The following is a 21,194-nucleotide window of genomic DNA, read 5'->3' as shown; positions in this document are numbered from 1 at the left end:
TTTACATAATCTAAACTCTTCTTCTGAAAATACTAATTGTTTGTTAAATTACAACCACATGGTAACACTTTTAAAAAATTATTTCTCAAATCAAAAGTTAATCCCAGGATAAAAACAAATAATCCAGGAGGTGAACCAAGGTGGGAGGCAAATTCAAAAGCTAAAACACATCTGAAAGGGCTCTTACTAGAAATCTAGGGTTTTGGAAATTATACACCAAGTCTGAAAAAAGAAACTACATCTTGGTCTACTGCAAGGTAGAAGCTGAAAGTAAGCTATCAGCATAAATCATTTATCTTAAAAAATGGAAGCTACAGGAAAAAAATCCACCTGCTAGTATAGAGAATCACGAAGAAAATCTGCCTGTCTGTGCCATGGTTTGGAAACGAGGGAAAAATAATAATAGGCCAGTTTGTGGAGTAACTGGCATTAATACATTCAATGAAATTTGTGTAGATATCCTCTTAGTTTGGTTTTCTTTAGTTTTTGTTTTGTTTTGGTTTTTGTTAATGGCAAATGGCATGTTGACTCTAAAGTTAAAACGGACGAGTAGGGGCTACTGTTATTTAAGACATACTTAAAAAAGAAGAATGCAATGGGATATTTTTCTGTTGAACAGCAACATTAAAAAGTAAAGAAATTGGGATAATGTAGTGTGTTCTGAGAGGGAAAATTCATTCTTTAGCAATATAGGATTTTAGTGATAAAGATAAAAAAATCACTATCACTTCTCTCCTATATTTGTACTTCACCTATGTAATAGTTAATTCCTACTATGTACATTAAAGGTTTCATCTAAATACAAATCCCACAATTCACAATACAACAACTGTTCCTCCACACAGCACATCATTTATGTTATGTGACATCCAACTAACACCCTCTCACAGCGGATTTTTTGGTAATAGCTTATAGGGTTTCCCCAAGCACTATACTGGCTATTAACTTTACAGCTGGATTCATAAGGATATTCTCAATATTGTCACTTGAACCTGTTTCCACTATAAGTAGAACTGTGAATGCCTGTATAGTTTTGATCCCCCTTTTCCCCACAAATGTGACACAAGCAATTTCACAGTGAAACAAATGATTGGTTTGCCAATTAAAAAAAAAAAAAAAAAAAAAACACAATGTACTTTGCACAAAACACAAATACTCTGAATGTTTGAAGTTTCTTAAAATTTCATGACAAACACAAAGGGAAAGAGATCACTAGTCTGACAAAATCCAATTCGGATTTTAAGCTGCTGTAATTCTGTATTACTCCTCTCACTTAATGCTCCAAATTGATCTACTTTTGTAAATTGTGAATACAAAACCAATACAAGAAAAAAACTGAATTTAACTAGGCATAAAAAATGGTAAATAGTTTAATTTAATGTTAATGTTAGTTTAACTTAATGTTTAATTTGCATAGTTTAATGTTAGCGAAAATGAACTGACAAAGCTCAGTTCCTGTAACACTTACGTAATACTGAAGAATGTAATAACTACAAAAAACTATTGAGATTTTTGTAAAAATTTAGGTTTAATCTAAATTTTAAAATACTGAAAATTGTTTCACATTTTGGTATTTCTATGAAAACGTCAACTTTCCAAAAGACCACCTAAGAGACTGCAAAAGACTCTACGTAACACTTTGATAAACATTATTGCAGACTCACTATCGAGACCTTTACAAGGCCACCTCTTGCTTTTTCAGAATCTTTGTGAAAGTTAGAAAAAGACTCTCCTCTCTCAAATAAAAGTACTGCAAAAACCTAAACAATTTTACAGAGGACCTTTGAGTCCAAAAGAGCAGCAGCCTTAGCTACACACACACAATTCTATTAAATTACTGAATTGTAGGCTCAGATACACTTACAGTAGCAATACTTTCAAAATATCATCTACTTGCTACAATGCAAGCTCTCTGGAATGACATAACTACACGTTAGTATGATCTTAGAATCTCCTAAGGTTATCTATAAAATAATGAGCAGTTGCAAAATAAAATACTGTTTCAATATACAGTCATGTATTGCTTAATGATGGGGATATGTTCTGAGAGATGTGTGGTTAGGCGATTTCATTGTTGTGCGATCAGAATGTACTTACACAAGCCCAGATGATGTTTATTTTTAAATTTATATATATTTTTTCATATGAAAAAACACAATGTCCCAACATCGCTACTAAACATCCATCATTTCCCCTAACTGATCTGTTATGCCAATATCCAGTGCCATGTATCAGGTTTCTATATAAGCTCCATTATAATCTTATGAGACCGCTGTCATATATGCAGTCCATTGTTGATCAAAATGTTATGTGGCACATGACTGTACTTTATGTTTAATTTAAACATGTACATATTTGTAAAAGGAAACAAAATTCAGGTTAAGGAAACAAGTGGCATTTAAAAAATCCATTCAATAATCTCTCAAGAACAATAAGGAAAAAAATAGCAAGCTAAAAGAAATGTTAAATAGCTTTCAGGTTCCCTCAATTAGCATTAGATTCATGGCATGAAGGGAACCACACTACTTGTTTTAACAAATAATAACAATGCAAACTGCTAAAATATGTCTTATTTAACTGCTCCAAGGAAGTGAAGTATTTTACCAAACACACACACAAAAATGTCCTTCAATAATGACTTCACAAAGTAATAAAACTATTTTCCCCGTGCCTTATTTTTCACTCTTTCCCAAATGAAGGTACAAAGCTAAAGGTAATTTAAAAGTCTATCTTCTTGTTAGTCAACATTACCAGGGAGAGAGGAAAGAGTAGAAAATCCTTTAATAAATCAGCATTCGTACTTTAAATAAATAGTACACAGTCCCTATAATGTATATTTTTAAACCACTGATAAAGTATTGACTTTAATGCTTTAGTAATACTTCATATTTAAACTGTTGACAAAGTAACTAGTTTAACACTCTGGTAATACTTCACATAGCTTGATATAAATCTGGAAAAGATAACAAATGATAAATTAAGTTCTCTATTTTGCAATCTTGAGTAATTCACCTAATTTACTCAGTATGATTAAGTGTAAATTGCCTTACAGTTTTATTATAAGGGAGAGCTGGTAGTTCATCTAAACAAGGTTTTTAATCAAAGAAGCATGCATGCATAAATTATACAATCCACAAAAAGTTCCTCCATGAAAGTTGCTTCATCTTTTTTATCTACTAAAACACTGCTGTTTTTAAACCAATCAGTATTTGAGCAACACTATTCCATTGGTAGAAAAGCATATCATTAAAACATTCAAGTAATACCTATGAAGGCAAATTACTGAATCGAGCTACATTATGTGCTGTCATCTTACTTCTTTTACAAGGAAACTTACTGTACAATACAAAAATAAGAGCGCTCTCTTTATTTCTCTGGTGTGAGCTTACATAATTTCCCCTTGTGCTTTTATTCTATTGCAAGAGCATGACAGCATGGAAGATGAAAAAAAAGAAGAAAGATTATGTTATGATATAATAAATATTATGATATATACAGTGACACAGATTAGATAGATGTTACACATTGCAAGCATTCATAAACGTTATTCTGGTGGAGTTTTACTTCTATGTTTTACACTATACATAAGACTAGGGAAAAAGTCTTTTAATTGAATGAATAAAAGACTGTACCACAAGTTTTAAGAATTAAAAAAAGTACTAAATTTTATGATTCGTTAAAACAATTCAAATTGTAAACTAATGAAGACAGGGATAATTCTCTAAATTAGTATGCTAATAATTTGAGGAAAAGGTCATGAAAGACAAAAGGCTAGTGGTAGTCTCATAAAAGTCAGATGGAAGCCTGAAGCTTCATCAAAAAAGTCATTCCTGTAAATGAGAAAGAGCAAAAAAATAAATACAAAGTGAAGTGATAGGGAGAGGAAAGTGTCTTTTCTCCATCTCCATTCTTTAGATGAAAATTGATAGAATAGCTGGAAAATAGTATGAGTAAGCTGAAGAGGAGAGGCTTGTCTCAACTACCAAAATCTTTGAAGAGGTAAGTGATGACACCCCATGACCTGCATGAGTCCATTTCTGAAAGGCAGTTAAGCACCTGGGAAGAGTCTCCCCTCACTCACCTAGACATACCATAATACTTTCTTTTTTGGCTCCTGAGAAATGGAAAACTCATTGTCTGTCTGATCCACCAACTCCATTCATTATAATAGATAAGTCATCATTCAATTTGAAAATATATATTCAAAAAGCATGGTATCCTTCACAAATGAAGATTCTATCTTACATAGCCAAAAAATGGAAAAGTAGAGTTTTACCAATTGGGGAAAGACTGAAACAAAGTTTATATAATAGTTACAATTATATTGTAATTATTATTCATTAATCTGTCTTCACAAAATTTAATCCCTTGTCAGAAACAATGACATATACACCTCTGAATTTCCCATGTCATATTATCTGGCATATAGAAAATAAATAATCAGTTTGTTGAACAAACAAATGAGTGAACCAAAATATAAAACTACATATTTATTTATTTTATGTGCCATACATTAAATGAAGAGGACAACCTTATGGTTTTAATATTATCTAAATATTCAGATAAGTGAATATGAACATATCACAGGTCATGAGTTCACAACATGGAGTTCAAAGTGGGAGAAGCATGAACCATAGATACATGCATAAGTCTGTATACGTGTATGGGTTGTATATTTTTCTAGGATAGGTTCTGTAACTTTTCTTCACATGTGTATGACTGCAAAAGGCTTTTTTGTTTTAAAACACCAAAGGTGCCTTTTCAATTTAAAACAATTTAAAAATATATTAAATAATTATCACATAAAATTTTACATCATACTAGATTCTTTAATCTCTCTTTGATAAATCAGAAGGCTCCTGGGTCTTCTGAAGTAACAATGAGTCATTAGGCCGGGCGCGGTGGCTCAAGCCTGTAATCCTAGCACTTTGGGAGGCCGAGACCGGCGGATCACGAGGTCAGGAGATCGAGACCATCCTGGCTAACACGGTGAAACCCCGTCTCTACTAAAAAAGTACAAAAAACTGGCCGGGCGAGGTGGCGAGCGCCTGTAGTCCCAGCTACTCGGGAGGCTGAGCCAGGAGAATGGCGTAAACCCGGAAGGCGGAGCTTGCAGTGAGCAGAGATCCGGCCACTGCCCTCCAGCCTGGGTGACAGAGCGAGACTCCGTCTCCAAAAAAAAAACAAAAAAAACAAAAAAAAAAAACAATGAGTCATTAATTACTCAGTAATTAATACATTAACATCAATATGCATATCAATAATACATAGTTGACATTTTCAACTATATCAGTTTCAGATATGTGGAAGTACACTGTTATACTTTAAAAAATTAAAAGGCAAAATATATATTCATTTAATATGCAACCAATATTGTGAATACAAAACCAAAATATTAAAACAATTATGCTACATGACACTACATGTAAATGACATGTCCTTCTCAGATGTGAAAATAATCAATATTACATAACAAAAAACAGCATTCTAGAGTTAGCTGGGATGTTTTTATAGAATAGGAAAAGAAAAAAATGTTAGCGCTCTATATCCTAGCATCCTATCCCAAAAACTAAAAGCAAACAAAACTGACAGCGGCTCTCAGAATCTAATGTTTTGGACGCTACTCTGAGAAATGTGATTATACTGCTCAGTAAGTAGCTAAAACAGAAGGTGTCCTTGTAAGACAGTGAACAGGAAGAGAGAAAGATCTGCTTCTAGTAACACTGTAACATCCAAGATTGCTAATCAAACTACTTTTCTAAAATGAGTTTTAATGGGAGGTAGGGTAAGAAAAACAATAAATAATTTTGGACACAGACCATTCCTGAGGTAAGGTAGTGAGCCCACAGGTGATGTACCGCATTATGTGGCACAAAAAGGCTGAGAGATCTCTAGCGAATAAAAGAAGGGACTCAAAATTTGAGGAAAGAACAAAAAGGAGAGGCGAACAATAAATATTTTGTCTCTCCCTTCCTCTAAATTCAAATATTAGGAAATTAAGCACAAACAAATTTCCTTCTATTTTTCCTATTTGCTCACATTGTGAGTAGGAATTATGGTATATTGATCAAGCAAGGATGAGCCATATACTATTAACAAGCCTGGAAATGTTTTATGGTCTGAATAAATTTATTTTGTTAGAGCAGATAATAAAAACGGAGTAAATGTGTCTCAAGCTTAAGAAATAGTTAGCTATTTCTAAAAATCTGAAATACAACTAAAATTTAATTCCCTTACATGTGTTATCTAAGAAAATATGATTAATGGTATGTGTCCATGGCAAAAACTGCATACCTAATACTATCTAGCTAGCTCCCAAAGCAAAAGACTATGTAAGGCTTTCAGAGAAAATTATTGCTATAAAATCTCTAGTCTTAAAGAAGGCAGTGACTTTGTTTTCCTGTATGAAAGAAGCATAGTATGTATCACTGATGAGTCATTATCAAAATCAATTTTGGGCTTGGTGTGGCGTCTCACACTTGTAATCCCAGCACTTTGGGAGGCTGAGGCAGAAAGATTGCTTGAGGCCAGGAATTTTAGGCCAGCCTGGACAACAATGCGAGACCTCCATCTCTACCAAAAAAAAAAAAAAAAATGTTTTTTAATTAGTTGGGCACGGTGGCATATGCTGCTAGTTACAGCTACTAGGGAGGCTGAAGTGGGAGGATTGCTTGAGCCCAAGAGTTGAGACTGAGGTGAGCTATGATCTCGGCAGTGCACTGCAGCCTAGTCAACAGAGCAAGACCCTGTCTTAAAAAATAAAATAAATTTTGATGATAAAAGGACATTTCAATATACGTTGATTATGTAATACTTGAGGAATTCTTTCTCAGTTTTCATCATTAATCTTATCAAAACTGAATAGGAATGTTAGTATCCATAGCATTATATGTTCTTTTAACAACAGGACTGATAAGACTATGTAAAAATAAAAACTTTACTCCAAGAGTGAATATAAAGCTTAGGAATAGAAGCATTTCTACCAGAATAAGATTTCTACCAGAAATAAGACAGCATGCTACAGGTCATATGTAATCTTTATTCAGGATAAGAACAAAGTTTTCAAGAAAAATTTCTGTCAAGGAGTAAAGATGCCAAATTGCTAATTGCTTCTATCGCACTGAATTTAACATTTATAAGATGAATTTTAATGAAAAATTCTAGCTATTGATATATAACAGAATACATTTTTTCCATCTACCTAAATTTGAATTGCATAAAGGTAATTTTCCACCACATAACTAGTTATGTACATCTGGATGTTATTTAGATTGTAGCCCTGTATTTGTGAAAAAATACTGCTTTAGGTAATATCTTAAAAGGCACAGCTGTGGACTGTTCCTATACATCTATTCTCGTACTTCTCTGTGGTAATACTAATGAAGGCGATCCTTTCTTGAACACAAATATCAGTGCTATTGTCTAACATAACTAACTAAAGTTATGAGAGAGAGTTTTAAAACTTTATTGTCTGGCTAGTAGTCAAGACATCTTGCTATGTCTTAAGATTGATTTAAAAGCTTCAATGACTAGGTTCGGATAAAATTGATGACATTCATTTTAATTTAGTATCTTAGAAGAAATAAACATATTATCTCTGTAATAACAGATGGCTCATTACTGGTCATGAATTTTTTACTAAGAGATTGCAGTGATTGAAGTAAACATATCTGATAGAGATATAAGATACATATGCAAATATAATACATATTCTTGTTCCCCATGGCTTTCATTTTATATGCAAGATTTAATAACATCATGACAATACATGATTTTTGTAATAACAACTGAAAATTAATGTTGTCATCAATGTTTTAAGACAGCTATCATTTTAGTCTATATTATCATATTTTAAGTTGTTTTTAAAATGATGTATTTGCAGATCAATGTGTTAAAAAAACTTTTTAAATTATATCTTCTATCAAGTTAGATAGACATTATTAGCAACAATGTAGCTTATTCCTAAGTTTGATGGGCCAATTAACTTCAATTAGGTAAAACTTTAAATTCAAAGAGGATCATAGTGATTACATCTTTACAGCTAACTCCCAGAAAGGGCAGCACACGTAGGATTTGAAGAAAACTGATGGGGAGAGGAAACTACTAAGGGAAAAGTATGTGAGTTTATGTTGAACAGTATGATGGGGTGGGGAAACGAAGACTTTGGGAATAAACTGAAATGAGAATATTTGAGAAATATGTATTTAAGCACAAATTTCTCTACTTCACCTTTAATGTTCCCCTTTCCTCTAAAACAACAGATATTAAAATGATTTTCCACAAAACATTCTTTGCAGTCTTCAGGCTTATTATGAGGTCTATTTAAAACTTATCTTTGTATTTAATAGTCTTCACAACGTTCATTTACACACAGACTAGTTTTTTTTTTATATTATACATTAATAAAATATGCTGACCACAAGAAAAAGATTTTCCCCCATTTACCTGACCAAAGAGTAGATTCCTAGTTTATTTCTCAACAATAAAATCTGTATATATGTATCTTTATTTAAAAATGGTTTTCTAATATGAAGTCAATGAGAACATCTTTGTGTTTTCAACATGCAACTCCTGGCATGCAGCAGATAAAGTCAACATTTCATTAACATCCCTGTTTCACCATTTACCATCTCTGAAATATGGCTATATCTTAATATTGACAGTTAAGCATAGTTTAATTAGCAGCATTTTCCCTTCTTTTTTTTCTTCTTTTCTTTTCTTTTTTTTTTTTGAGACGGAATCTTGCTCTGTCCCCCTGGCTGGAGTGCAGTGGCGTGATCTCGACTCACTGCAAGCTCCGCCTCCCGGGATCACGCCATTCTCCCGCCTCAGCCTCCTGAGTAGCTGGGACTACAGGCGCCCGCCACCGCGCCCGGCTAATTTTTTGTATTTTTAGTAGAGACAGGCTTTCACCGTGGTCTCGATCTCCTGATCTTGTGATCCGCCCGCCTCGGCCTCCCAAAGTGCTGGGATTACAGGCGTGAGCCACCGCGTCCAGCCCTCCCTTCTTAATGATATATAAAATGACAAAGTCTTTTACAGATAATGGTGTTTTAGAATAGATGAAATACAAAAATCAATGTTAAATTTAGTAAAACTAAATTAAACACAGGTGAAGTGTGTGTTTCTGTTCATTTTATTACCTCATGATAAACTGAAATTCATGGCTTTTGATGTTTTCATTTACATGTTAAAACCTTACATTATCATAAAGCAATTAACAGGTTATATATTTTTACTTTACTTCTAAAACTATCCAAATATATACATATCTCTGTATCAGTTCATATATATGTATATATTTACATAAAATCATGGCCAGGGCCAATGCCAAGAAACCTTTCCCCTATATCTTATTCTAGAACATTCAGTTTCAGGTCATACTCTTAAGTCTTTAATCCACGTTGAGTTGATTTTTTGTGTATGATCTAAGGATCCAATTTCATTCTTTGCATATGGATATACAGTTTCCCCAACCTCATTTCGTGAAGAGACTGCACTTTCCCCATTATATATTCGTGCACCCTTGTCAAAAATCAGTTGACCATAATAAATGTGTGGGCTTATTTCTAGGCTCTCCATTCAATTCCATTTATCAGTATGTCTGGCTTCATGGCAGTACCATATTGTCTCAATACTGTTACTTTTTAACATATTTTGAAATTAGAAAGAGAGAAGTCTCCAGGTTTGATCTTTCTCAGGTTTCTTTTGGCTATTCAGGATCCTCTGTGTTTCCATATGAATTTTAAGATTGATTTTTGTTTTTCTATAAAAAATGCTACTTGGATTTTGATAGGGAATACACTGAATCTCAGATGACTGAGTAGTATGGCCACATTAATAAAGGCATACCTCATGTAATTGTACTTAATTTTATTGTACTTTGTAATACTGCAATTTTACAAATTAAAGGTTTGTGGCAACTCTGCATTGAGCAAGTCTATTGTCACCATTTTTGCAACAGTATGTGCATCTATGTTATATTTTGGTAATTCTCACAATACTTCAAACTTTCCCATTTTCATTGTATCTGTTATGGTGAACTGTGATCAGTGATCTTTGGCATTACTACTGTAATTGTTTTGGGGTACCACAAATCACAACCATATAATACAGTGTACTTAACCAATAAACATGTGTATTCTAACTCCCCCATCAATCTGTCATTCCCCTCTCTCCCTCTCCTGAGGCCTCCTTATTCTCTGAAACACAACAATATTGAAATTAGATGATGTGATAACCCTATAATGGCCTATAAGTGTTCAAGTGAGTGTCACATATCTCTCACTTTAAATCAAAAGTTACAAATGATGAAGCTTAGGAAGGCATATATCTAAAGCTGAGATACACTGAAAGTAGGACTCTTGTGCCCAAACAGTTAGCCAAGTTGTGAATACAAAGAAAAAGTTTCTGAAGGAAATTAAAGGTGTTACTTTAGTGAACACATGAATGAGAAGAAAGTCAAAGAGCCTTATAGGTGATACAGAGAAAATTTTAGTCGTCTGCATAGATGATCAAACCAGTACAACATTCCCTTAAGCCAAAGCCTAAAGTAGAATGAGGTCCTAACTCTCTTTAGTTCTTTAAAGGGCAACAGAGGTGGGGAGGCTAGAGAAGATATATCTGAAGCTATCACATTGGTTCATGGCATTTCAGAAAAGAAGACATCTTCATAACATAAAGTACAAGGTGAAGCAGCAAGTAGCAAGTGCTGATGAAGAAGCTGGAGCAAGTTATCCAGAAGACCTAACTAAGATCAACAACGAAGGCGGCTACACAAACCAATACATTTTCAATGTAAACAAAATAGTCTTCTCTTGGAACAAGGTGCCATCTAGGACCTTCATAGCTATGGAGAAGTCAATGTGCCTGCCTTCAAAGCTTCGAAAAACAGGTTCACTCTCTTGTGAGGGTCTAATGCAGTTGGTGACTTTTAGTTGAAGCCAATATTCACTTATTCTCAAAATCCTAGGGCCTTTCAAAATTAGGCAAAACCAACTGTGCCTGTGCTCTTTAATGAAACAACAAAGCCTGCATGGCATTGCTTACCGCATGGCTTCCTGAATATTTTAAGCCCAATGTTGAGACGTACTGCTCAGCAAAAAAGATTATTTTCAAAATATGACTGCTCATTGACAGTGCACCTAGTCAAACAAGAGCTCTGATGGAGATGTTCAAGATTAATGTTATTTTCATGCCTGCTAATACAATATCCATTATGCAGCCCACAAACCAAGGAATAATTTTTACTTTTAAGTGTCATTATTTAAAAGAAATACCTTTCATAAGGCTATACCCACCATAGATAGAGATCCTTCTGATGGACTAGGGCAAAGTAAAATAAAAACCTGGAAAATATTTATTCTAGATGACATCAAGAACATTCCTGATTCGTGTGAGGTCAAAATCCAACATCAACAGGGGTTTGGAAAAAGTTAATTCCAACCCTCACAGATGACTTTGATGGGTTCAAGACTTTGGTGGAGTTAAGTCACTGCAGATGTGGTGGAAACAGTAAGAAAACTATAATGAGAAATGGAGCCTGAAAGTGTAACTGAACTGATGCAATCTCATAATAAAACTTCAACAGATGAAGAGTTGCTTCTTATGGATGAGGGAAGAAAGTAGTTTCTTAAGAAGTAATCTATTCCTGGTAAAGATTTTATGAATATTTTTGAAATGACAATAAAAGATTTAGAATATTCCATAAACTTAGTTGAAGAGAACTCTCAGGGTTCAAGAGAACTGACTGAAATTTTGAAAGAAGTTCTACTGTGAATAAAATGCTATCAAACAGCATCTCATGTTACAAAGAAATCTTTTATAAAAGGAAGAGTCAATTGAGATGAGAAAATTCAGTACTGTCTTATTTTAATAAACTGTTACAGCCACACTAGTCTTCAGAAAACACCATCCTGACCAATCAGTCTATCATCTCCACCAGCAAAACGATGATAACTCACTGAAGGCTCAACTTATCCTTAGCATTTTTTAGCAATACTGTATTTTTCATCAAGGTGCATACATTTTTTAATGTAAAGTAGTAAAACCACTATAAAAAACAGCATGGAGCCTCCTTAAAGAACTAAAACTAGAACTACCATTCAATCCAGTAATCCCACTACTGGGTATTTACTCAAAGAAAAAGAAGTCATTATATGAAGACACATGCACATGCATGTTTATAGCAGCACGTTCACAACTGCAAAAACATGGAACCAACCTAAGTGCCCATCAGTCAACGAGTGGATAAAGAAAATGTAGTATATATACACCATGGAATACTACTCAGCCATAAAAAGGAACGAAATAATATCTTTTGCAGCAACTTGGATGGAGCCAGAAGACATTATTCTAAGTGAAGTAACTCAGGATTGGAAAAACAAAATATCATCTGTCCTCAATTGTAAGTGAAAGCTATGCTATGAGGATGGAAAGAGATAAGAAAGATGTGATGGACTTTGGGGACTCAGTGTGGGGGCAAGGTTCGGAGGAGGGTGAGGGATAAAAGGCTATATATTTGGTACAGCATATACTACTTGGTTGACAGGTGTACTGAAATCTTTGAGGTGGAGCTAAAGCATATTAACAGGAAAGTTTATAACACTAAATGCCTTCATCAAGAAGTTAGAAAGTGCAACATCCCTTCATGATAAAAATCCTCAACAGACTAAGCATCAGAGGAATATACTTCCAAATATAATAGCAAGAACCATCTATGAAAAACCCACAGGCAGCGTTACGCTGAACAACCAAAAGCTGGAAGTATTATTCTTGAGAACAGAACAAGACAAGGATGCCTACTTTCACCACTCCTATTCAACATAGTACTGAACTCCTAGCCAGACCAATCAGGCAAGAGAAAGAAAAAAAAAAAAGGCATCCAAATAGGAAGAGAGGAAGTCAAACTATCTTTTTGCAGATGATATGATCCTATAGCTAGAAAACCCCATAGTCTTTGCCCAAAGGCTCTCAGAACTTACAAACAACTTTAATAAAGTTTCAAGTTACCAAGTCAATGTACAAAAATTAGTAACATTTCTATACACCAATAATGTCCAAGTTGACAGCCATATCAAGAATACAACTATATTAACAATAGCCACAAAATATATAAAATACCTAGGAATAAAGCTAAGCAAGGGGATGAAAGATGTCTACAATGGAAATTACAAAACACTACTGAAAGAAATTACAGATGACACAAACAAATGGAAAAAACATTTCATACTCATGGATAAGAAGAATCAATATTGTTAAAATACTGTCCAAAGCACTTTACAGATTGAACACTATTCCCATCAAACTACCAATGTCATTCTTCACACAATTAGAAAAAAAAACTCTGAAATTCATATGGAATCAAAAAAGAGCCCAAATAGCCAAAGCAACCTGAAGCAACAAGAACAAAGCTGGAAGCATCACAGTAGCTGACTTCAAACTATACTGGAAAGCTGCAATAACCAAAACAGCCTGGTACTGGTGGTACAGAAACAGACACATAGACAGGTGGAACAGAATAGAAAACTCAGAAAGAAAGCCATACACCTACACCTGATACAGTTTTGATATTTGTTCCTGACCAAATCTCATGTTGAATTGTAATCCCCAATGCTGGAGGTGGGGCATGGTGGGAGGTGTTTTGATCATGGGGTCTAACACAACAACCATCGGATCTTCAATAAAGTTGTCAAATGCAGTGGGAAAAGGACTCCCTATTAAATAAAGTGTGCTGGGACAACCGACTAGCCATGTGCAGAAGAATGAAACTGGAGCCCTACCTTTCACCATATACAAACATTAACTCAAGATGGATTAAGGATTTAAATATAAGACCTAAAATTGTAAAAATCCTAGAAGAAAACCTAGGAAATACCCTTCTCAACATTGGCCTTGGCAAATAATTTTTGGCTACGTCCCCAAAAGCAATTGTAACAAAAACAAAAATTGACAAATGAGAACAAACTAAACTAATGAGCTGCATGCAAAAGATACTATCAACGGAGTAACTATACAGCCTACAGAATGTGAGAAAATATTTAGAAACTGTGCATCTGACAAACGTCTGCTACCCAGAATCTATAAGGGAGTTAAATCAACAAGCAAAAGGCAAATAACATTAAAAAGTGGGCAAAGCACATGAACAGACACTTCTCGAAAGAAGACAAACATGAAAAAATGTTTATCATCACTATCATCAGAGAAATTCAAAAGGAAACCACAACGAGACACCATCTCATATCAGTCAGAATGGCTGTAAAAAAAGTAAAAAAAATAACAAATGCTGGTGAGGGAGGCTATGGAGCAAAGGAAATGCTTATATACACTGTTGGGAATTTGAAAATTTCTCAAAGAACTTAAAACAGAGCTACCATTAGACTCAGTAATTTCATTACTGGGTATATACTCAAAGGAAAATAAATTGTTCTATCAAAAAAAACCCACATTCATATTTCATCACAGCACTAATTCACAATAGCAAAGACATGGAATCAACCCAGGCGCCATCAATGGTGGGTTAAAGAATATGATGTACATACACACCATCTAACACCACGCAGTCATAAAAAGGAATAAAATCATGTCCTTTGCAACAGCAGGGGTGCAGATGGAAGCTATTATCTTAGGAGAATTAACACAGAAACAGAAAGCCAAATAACTCACATGCTCACTTACAAGTAGGAACTAAACCTTGAGTACTCATAGACATAAAGACGGGAACAACAGACATGGGACTATTAGAGCATACGAAAAGCACTCAGATTCATAAAACAAGTTCTTCTTGTTTAATTTTAATTAATTTCAAAGTTTCTGTTTTCTGCCTTAATTTCGTTGTTCACCTGAGAGTTATGCAGGATTAAGTTTTTAAATTCCCGTGTTTTTGTGTAGTTTTGCGAGCTCTCCTTGATATTGATTTCTACTTTTATTGCACTATGGTCCAAGAGTGTGCTTGGTATGATTGACTTTTCTGAATTTATCATTTATCCAGACTTACTTCATAACCAAGCATGCAGCTGATCTTATACGTTCCAAGTGCAGATGGAAAGAATGTGTATTCTGTGGTTGTTGGGTGGAGTATTTTATAGATGTCCACTAGGTCCAAATGATCTAGTGTCGAGTTTACTTCCAGAATTTGTTAGTTTTCTGCCTAGATATCTAACACTGTCAGTAGGGTGCTGAAGTCTCTCTCCCATTGTCATTGTGTTGCTGTCTATGTCTTTTCTTAGGTAAAGAAGAACTTGTTTTATGAATCTGAGTGCTCCAACGTTGGGTGCATATACATTAGGATAGCTACGTCTTCTTAAATTGAACACTTTTATCATTTTGTAGTGGCCATCTTTGTCCCTCTTAAATTGTTGCTTGTTTAAAGTCTGTTATATCTGACATAAGAGACTCCTGTCTTTTTGTTTCTGTTGCATGGTACGTATTTATCCAATCTTTTTCACTGAACCTGTGGGTGATGTTACATGTGAGATGGGTCTCCTGAGGGCAGGAGACAGTTGGGTCTTGTATTTTTATCCAGCTTGCCCCTCAGTGCCTTTTAAGTGAGGGCATTCAGACTGTTTAAATTCAAGATTAGTACTAATACATGAGATTTTGAATCTGTCATCATGCTGTTAGATGGCCGTTTTGTAGACTTGAGTGTGCATTTGCATTATAGTGTCTCTGTGCTACGTGCTTCAGTGTGTTTTTATGATAGCAGGTATACTTTTGTTTCCATGTTTAGCACTCCCTTAAGGATCTCTGTTAAGACTGGTCTGGCTGTAACAAATTCCCATTTGCTTGTCTGATAGAGGAATTTCATTTCTCCTTCACTTATGAAGCTTAATTTAGTGGAATACGAAATTCCTAACTGAAATTTCTTTTAAGGATACTGAAAATAGACCCCAAACCTCTTCCAGCCTCTAAGGTTTCTGCTCAGAGTTCCCCTGCCATCTTGATGGGATTCTCTTTGTAAATGACCTGACCCTTCTTTCTAACTGCCTGTAAGATTTTTTTCTTTCACATTGACCTTGGGGATGGTTGTCTTACATAGTATCACCAGGGTTGTTCTGTATTTCTTGAATTTTCATGTCAGCCTCTTTAGTGAGATTGGGAAATTTTCAGACTATATCCTCAAATATGTTTTCCAAGTTGTTTACTATCTCTCCTTCTCTTTCAGGAATGCCAGTAAGTTGTAGGTTTGGTCTCTTCAAATACACATCTATTTCTCAGAGGCTTTATTCACTTAAAAAAAAAATCCTGTTTTATTTATTTTTGCCTGACTGAGTTGTTTGGAAGAACTAGTCCTTGAGATCTGAGATTCTTTCCATATCTTGGTCTAATATACTGTCAATGCTTCTGACTATATCACAAAATTCTTGTAAATGTTTCAATGTCAGAAGTTCAGTTTGGTTCTTTCTTAAAATGACTGTTTCGTCTTTCAGGTCTTATATCATTATACTGAATCCCTTAGATTTCTTGGGTTGGGTTTCAACTTTCTTTGAGTCTTGATGAGCTTCCTTGCCATCCAGATTTTGAATTTTATGCCTGTCATTTCAGCCATTTCAATCTGGCTACAAACTATTGCTGGGGAGCTAGTAGGCTCCCTGGAGGTATGAAGACACTCTGGCTTTTTGATTGTCAGAGTTCTTGCACTGGTTCTTAACTGAAAGAGCTTGTGTATCTGTAACTGTGGCTTGAGTAGAGTATATCCAACTGGCTTCGTTTCTGGGTTATTTTAGAGGACCAAGACTCTGTATAGGATCTTTATTTGATTCTTGTCCTGGATTTCATAGGCAACATATGCTGGAAAAATATTTTTGGTCTTGCAATTTGGGATGGAACCCAATACATGGTGCTTAAAAGTAACAGCATACAGCCTCTTATTCAGCTACACTGCCTTTGTAGTTCAGTGAGTTCACAGTACTGGTCTATGTTGGGAAGGAAGAGGGATGACCCCTTCACCAAGTCTGCTCTTGGGCCTGAGGGGAGCCCTCACCAGTCCTGGGCCTGAGGAGAGCCCCCACCAATCACTAGCACTGTGCCCATGTCTCCTTTGTTAGGTATTCTGGGTCATGGGTCTTTCTTCCTTGGGCATAGGGCACAGCTGGGAGACAGGCCACTCCCTTCCCAGACCACCTGTTTTGGAAGGGATGCTCCACTTCTGCACTGGCCCCATGAACTCATCACCTTTCTCAGTGTTTTGAGAGTAAGGGTTCCTCCCTCACTCACATACCAGCTACAGATATCAGGTTAGCACTGCCAAGCTGCACGTTGCAGCTCTGGGGCATTGGGACCAGTCTGCAGCTCCATCCTCTGGCCCTTCAGGATCAGGTACCATCTGTGCTGGGGGATCCAAAGTGCTCCCAGACCACCAGTAAAGTATTCAGGCTGGGTCACCAGCAAATCACCCAGGCTGTGTAATGGGGGCTGTGCTGCATACATGATCCTGCAGGAGCAGCCAGGCAGGGACCTTGGGAAGGGCTGGCAGACCTAAAGAACAGACATGTTCCAGTCCCATGGGGAGGTCAACCCTGCTCTCTCTTGGCCCAGCAGTCAGCTTGGGTTAGAGCTACTTGGAAAAAGATGAAGAGCCTTTGGGCATGGACACCAATGGTGACATTCTACTGTAGCTGTCCTATATGCAAAAGCTCCTGAGCTACATATACACAGGCTGCAGCTCTATCTCTGCCTACTTTCCAGGTAGATTCCCCTGCCCTCTGAGTTCAAATGTCCATGGAGATGGTGAGATTTCTTGTAGCTACGATCCCAGAGGTCAATGGCAAGAGTGGGCTGCCCTGCCATCCCTTCACTCTGCCCTTTTCTAAGAGCCGTTCAAAGCCGGAAACTAGCCCTGGCACATGGTAACCACGCACAGAATTCCCAGCTTCCTTCCTCTTCAGTCTTGGTGTCTGCATTGCCTCTCTATGCAATAAGAGAAACTCTTGTTTTCTCTTCAAAAATCTGGTTTACTGAATATTTTGGTTTCCCTCCGCAGGAAGATACTTTCCTAGCTACCTCTAATTGGCCATCTTGTCTAATCATGTGATTTTTATCCTGCATTTCTTAAGGTATCACATTGACTAGCTTTCTATGTTGAAATATCCTTGCAACACAGTGATATATTTAACTTGGTCATAGTGTATGATCCTTTTAATGTGCTGTTAAATGTGGTTACCTAGTATATTACTGAGGATTTCTGCATCTATTTTTGTAGTCTTTGGTTTTCTTATTATGGTAAAGTCAGTCTTATAAAATGGGTTTGGAGGTATTTCATTCTCTTCAATTTTTCTGGAAGAGTTTTAAAGGATTGGCATTAATTCTTCTTTAAATGTTTGGTAGGATTTCTTAGTAAAGCTATCTGGTCCTCAACTGTTCTCTATTTTGGGAGGTGTTTGGATTACTGATTTAATCTCATTACTAGGTACAGGTCTGTTCATTTTTTTTTTTTATTTTTTCATGACTCAATTTTGGCAGATTTTATGTTTCTAGAAAATCATCTATTTCTTCTAGGTTATCCAATTTGTTGGCATATAAATTTTCATAGTAGTCCCTTATGATTTGTATTTCTGTGGCATCAGCTATGAAGTACTCTCATTTCTGATTTAAGTCTTCTCATTTTCTTCTTAGTCTAAGTACAAGTCTGCCAGTTCTATGTATCTTTTCAAAAAAAATTAACTGAGTTTCACTGATTATTTTCTCTATTGTTACTATTCTCTATTCCATTTACTTCTGTTTTGATCGTTATTATTTTCGCCCTACTTCTCATTTTGGGTTCAGTTTGTTCTTCTTTTTCCAGTTCCTTGAGATGTAAACTTGTTTGGGATCTTTCTGCTTCTTAAATATATATACTTTTTGCTATAAATCTCCCTGTTAAAACTGCTTTTGCCACACCACATACGTTTGGTATGCTGTATTTTCACTTCCGTCTCAAGATATTTTCTAATTTCCTTTTTGACTTCCGCTTTGGCTGATTGTTTAAGAGTTTACTGTTTAATATCCACACATTTCGAAATTTTACTATTTTCCTCCTGCTATTGACTTCTAGTTTGATTTTACTGAAGTCAGAAAAGATACTAGCTATCTTAAATTTATTCACTTGTTTTGTGACCTAACAAGCTATCTATGCTGGAGAATGTTCCATGTGCACTTGAGAAAAATGTATACTCTGCTCTAGCTGGGTAGAATATTCTGTTAGGTTCATTTGGTCTACAGTGTTGTTCAAGTTTTCCGTTTCCGTACTGATCTCTGTCTGAACCGTCTCCCCCATTACCGGAAGTGGTGAAATGAAATCTCCTACTATAACTGTGTTACTATTTCTCCCTTCACTTCTGAAATGTCTGCTTCATGGATTAAGCGCTCTGATGTTAGCAGCATACATAATTGTTATATTTTCTTGGTGAATTAACCTTTTCATCATTATATGATATCCCAAAACTGCCTGTTGTGACAGTTTTTGAATTAAAGTCTCTTTTGTCTGATGTAAGTATGGCCACTTCTCTTCTTTCGGTTACCATTTGCAAGAAATATCTTTCTTCATTCCTTCACTTTGACTTAGCCTATGTGTGTCCTTAAATCTAAAGTAAGTTTTTGTAGAAAGCATATAGTTGTATCTTGTTTTTTTTAATGCACTCAACTATTCTATGATTTTTTTAGTAGGGAATTTAGTTCATTTATAATAACACTAGTTATTGATTAGAAAGGTCTTACGATTGCCATTTAATTCATTGTTTTCTATCTGTCTTGTGACACTTAATTCCCTATTTTCTTCTCTTGCTATCTTCCTTTGTGTTTCATTTTTTTGTAATGACCTGCTTTGATTCCCTTCTCATTTTCTTTTTTTTTTTTTTTTTTTTTTTTTGAGACGGAGTCTTGCTCTGTCACCCAGGCTGGAGTGCAGTGGCACGATCTTGGCTCACTACAAGCTCCACCTCCTGGGTTCACGCCATTCTCCTGCCTCAGCCTCCTGAGTAGCTGGGACTACAGGCGCCCACTACCACGCCCGGCTAATTTTTTTGTATTTTTAGTAGAGACGGGGTTTCACCGTGTTAGCCAGGATGGTCTTGATCTCCTGACCTTGTGATCCACCCATCTCCGCCTCCCAAAGTGCTGGGATTACACGCTTGAGCCACCACGCCCGGCCTCATTTTCTTTTGTGTATCTTTTATAGGTTATTTTCTTTGTGGTTACCATGGGGTTTACATAAAGTACCTAATATTTATAGCAATCTATTTTAACCTGACAATTTAACTTTAATTACATACAAAAACTCTACACTTTTACTTCTGCCCCACACACTTTATGTTACTGATTTCATACTTTTCATCTTTTTATACTATGTATCCATTAACATATTTCTAGAGTCATAGCTCCTTTTATATATTTGCTTTTCAACTTCTACACCAGAATTAAAAGTGATTTATGCATCAGTGTTACAGAATTGCAGTATTCTGCATTTGTTTATATATTTACCTTTACCAGTGAATTTTATACTTTCATATGGTTTCACGTTGCTGTTTGGCATCCTTTGCTTCATTCTTTTTCCTTACTGTTTTTAACTAGACTCTAGAATCTAAAGATCATGTTTATTTTACAAATTAAACTAGCCAAAGAATATGCATCAGTGTTGTTTGGCAATTATAGGTCCAAACTGAGCTTCTATTCTAGGACTTAGGATACTGATGGAACTGTGTTCCTAAATCAATAATGCATTTCTACTCTATAAAAATTCCACCAGTTTTAATACCTACCAGTTCCTTTGCTTAGATATGGGGGCTTAAAGAACTTCACAACACCGTAGACATTGACAATTGTACCACCCTTAAGTTGATTCAGGGGTGTATATATATAATTTGTTGCTGGAACCTAAAGAAGGAGAAGACAGTGAATACATTTATAGTAAGTATTTACATTGTAGAATCATGTTATAATCATATTAGCAGCAAATCCATATAACTGTATTTTATCCTTTTAAGTGTCTAAAAGAAGCTGTAACCTGAAAAAAAGGCAACGAACACAGCTTAGCTTATCCAACTAGTTTCCTTTAGAACTTTGTTTATAAATGGTACAATTTGCACACTAGCTCATAAAGGCATAACCTATAATCTAATTAAAACATTATACTTCTCCAATACAAAAGTAGCAAACAGTATATACATACAGTCCCTGACTTATGATGGTTCAACTTATAATCTTCTGACTTTAGAATGGGT

The 21,194-nt window shown here is 35.5% G+C and overlaps 1 protein-coding gene across 13 annotated transcripts in view; it reads right to left on the bottom strand.

Annotated features, from left to right (window-relative positions):
• Positions 1–21,194, bottom strand: part of POT1 (protection of telomeres 1) — a 113,382-nt gene that overhangs the window by 54,743 nt on the left and 37,445 nt on the right. For all 13 annotated transcript variants that reach the window (XM_031665199.1, XM_031665189.1, XM_031665194.1 and 10 more), the window contains one exon: positions 20,733–20,847. Coding sequence is in view for 12 of the 13 variants with exons in the window: in XM_031665189.1 (XP_031521049.1) it covers positions 20,733–20,847 (115 nt within the window). In the remaining variant the exon portion in view is untranslated. The remainder of the gene's footprint in view (positions 1–20,732; positions 20,848–21,194) is intronic.

The sequence above is a fragment of the Papio anubis genome, chromosome 4 (genome assembly GCF_008728515.1).
Source record: "Papio anubis isolate 15944 chromosome 4, Panubis1.0, whole genome shotgun sequence".
NCBI classification, from domain to species: Eukaryota; Metazoa; Chordata; class Mammalia; order Primates; family Cercopithecidae; genus Papio; species Papio anubis.
This window is presented reverse-complemented; position numbering and strand designations above follow the sequence as displayed.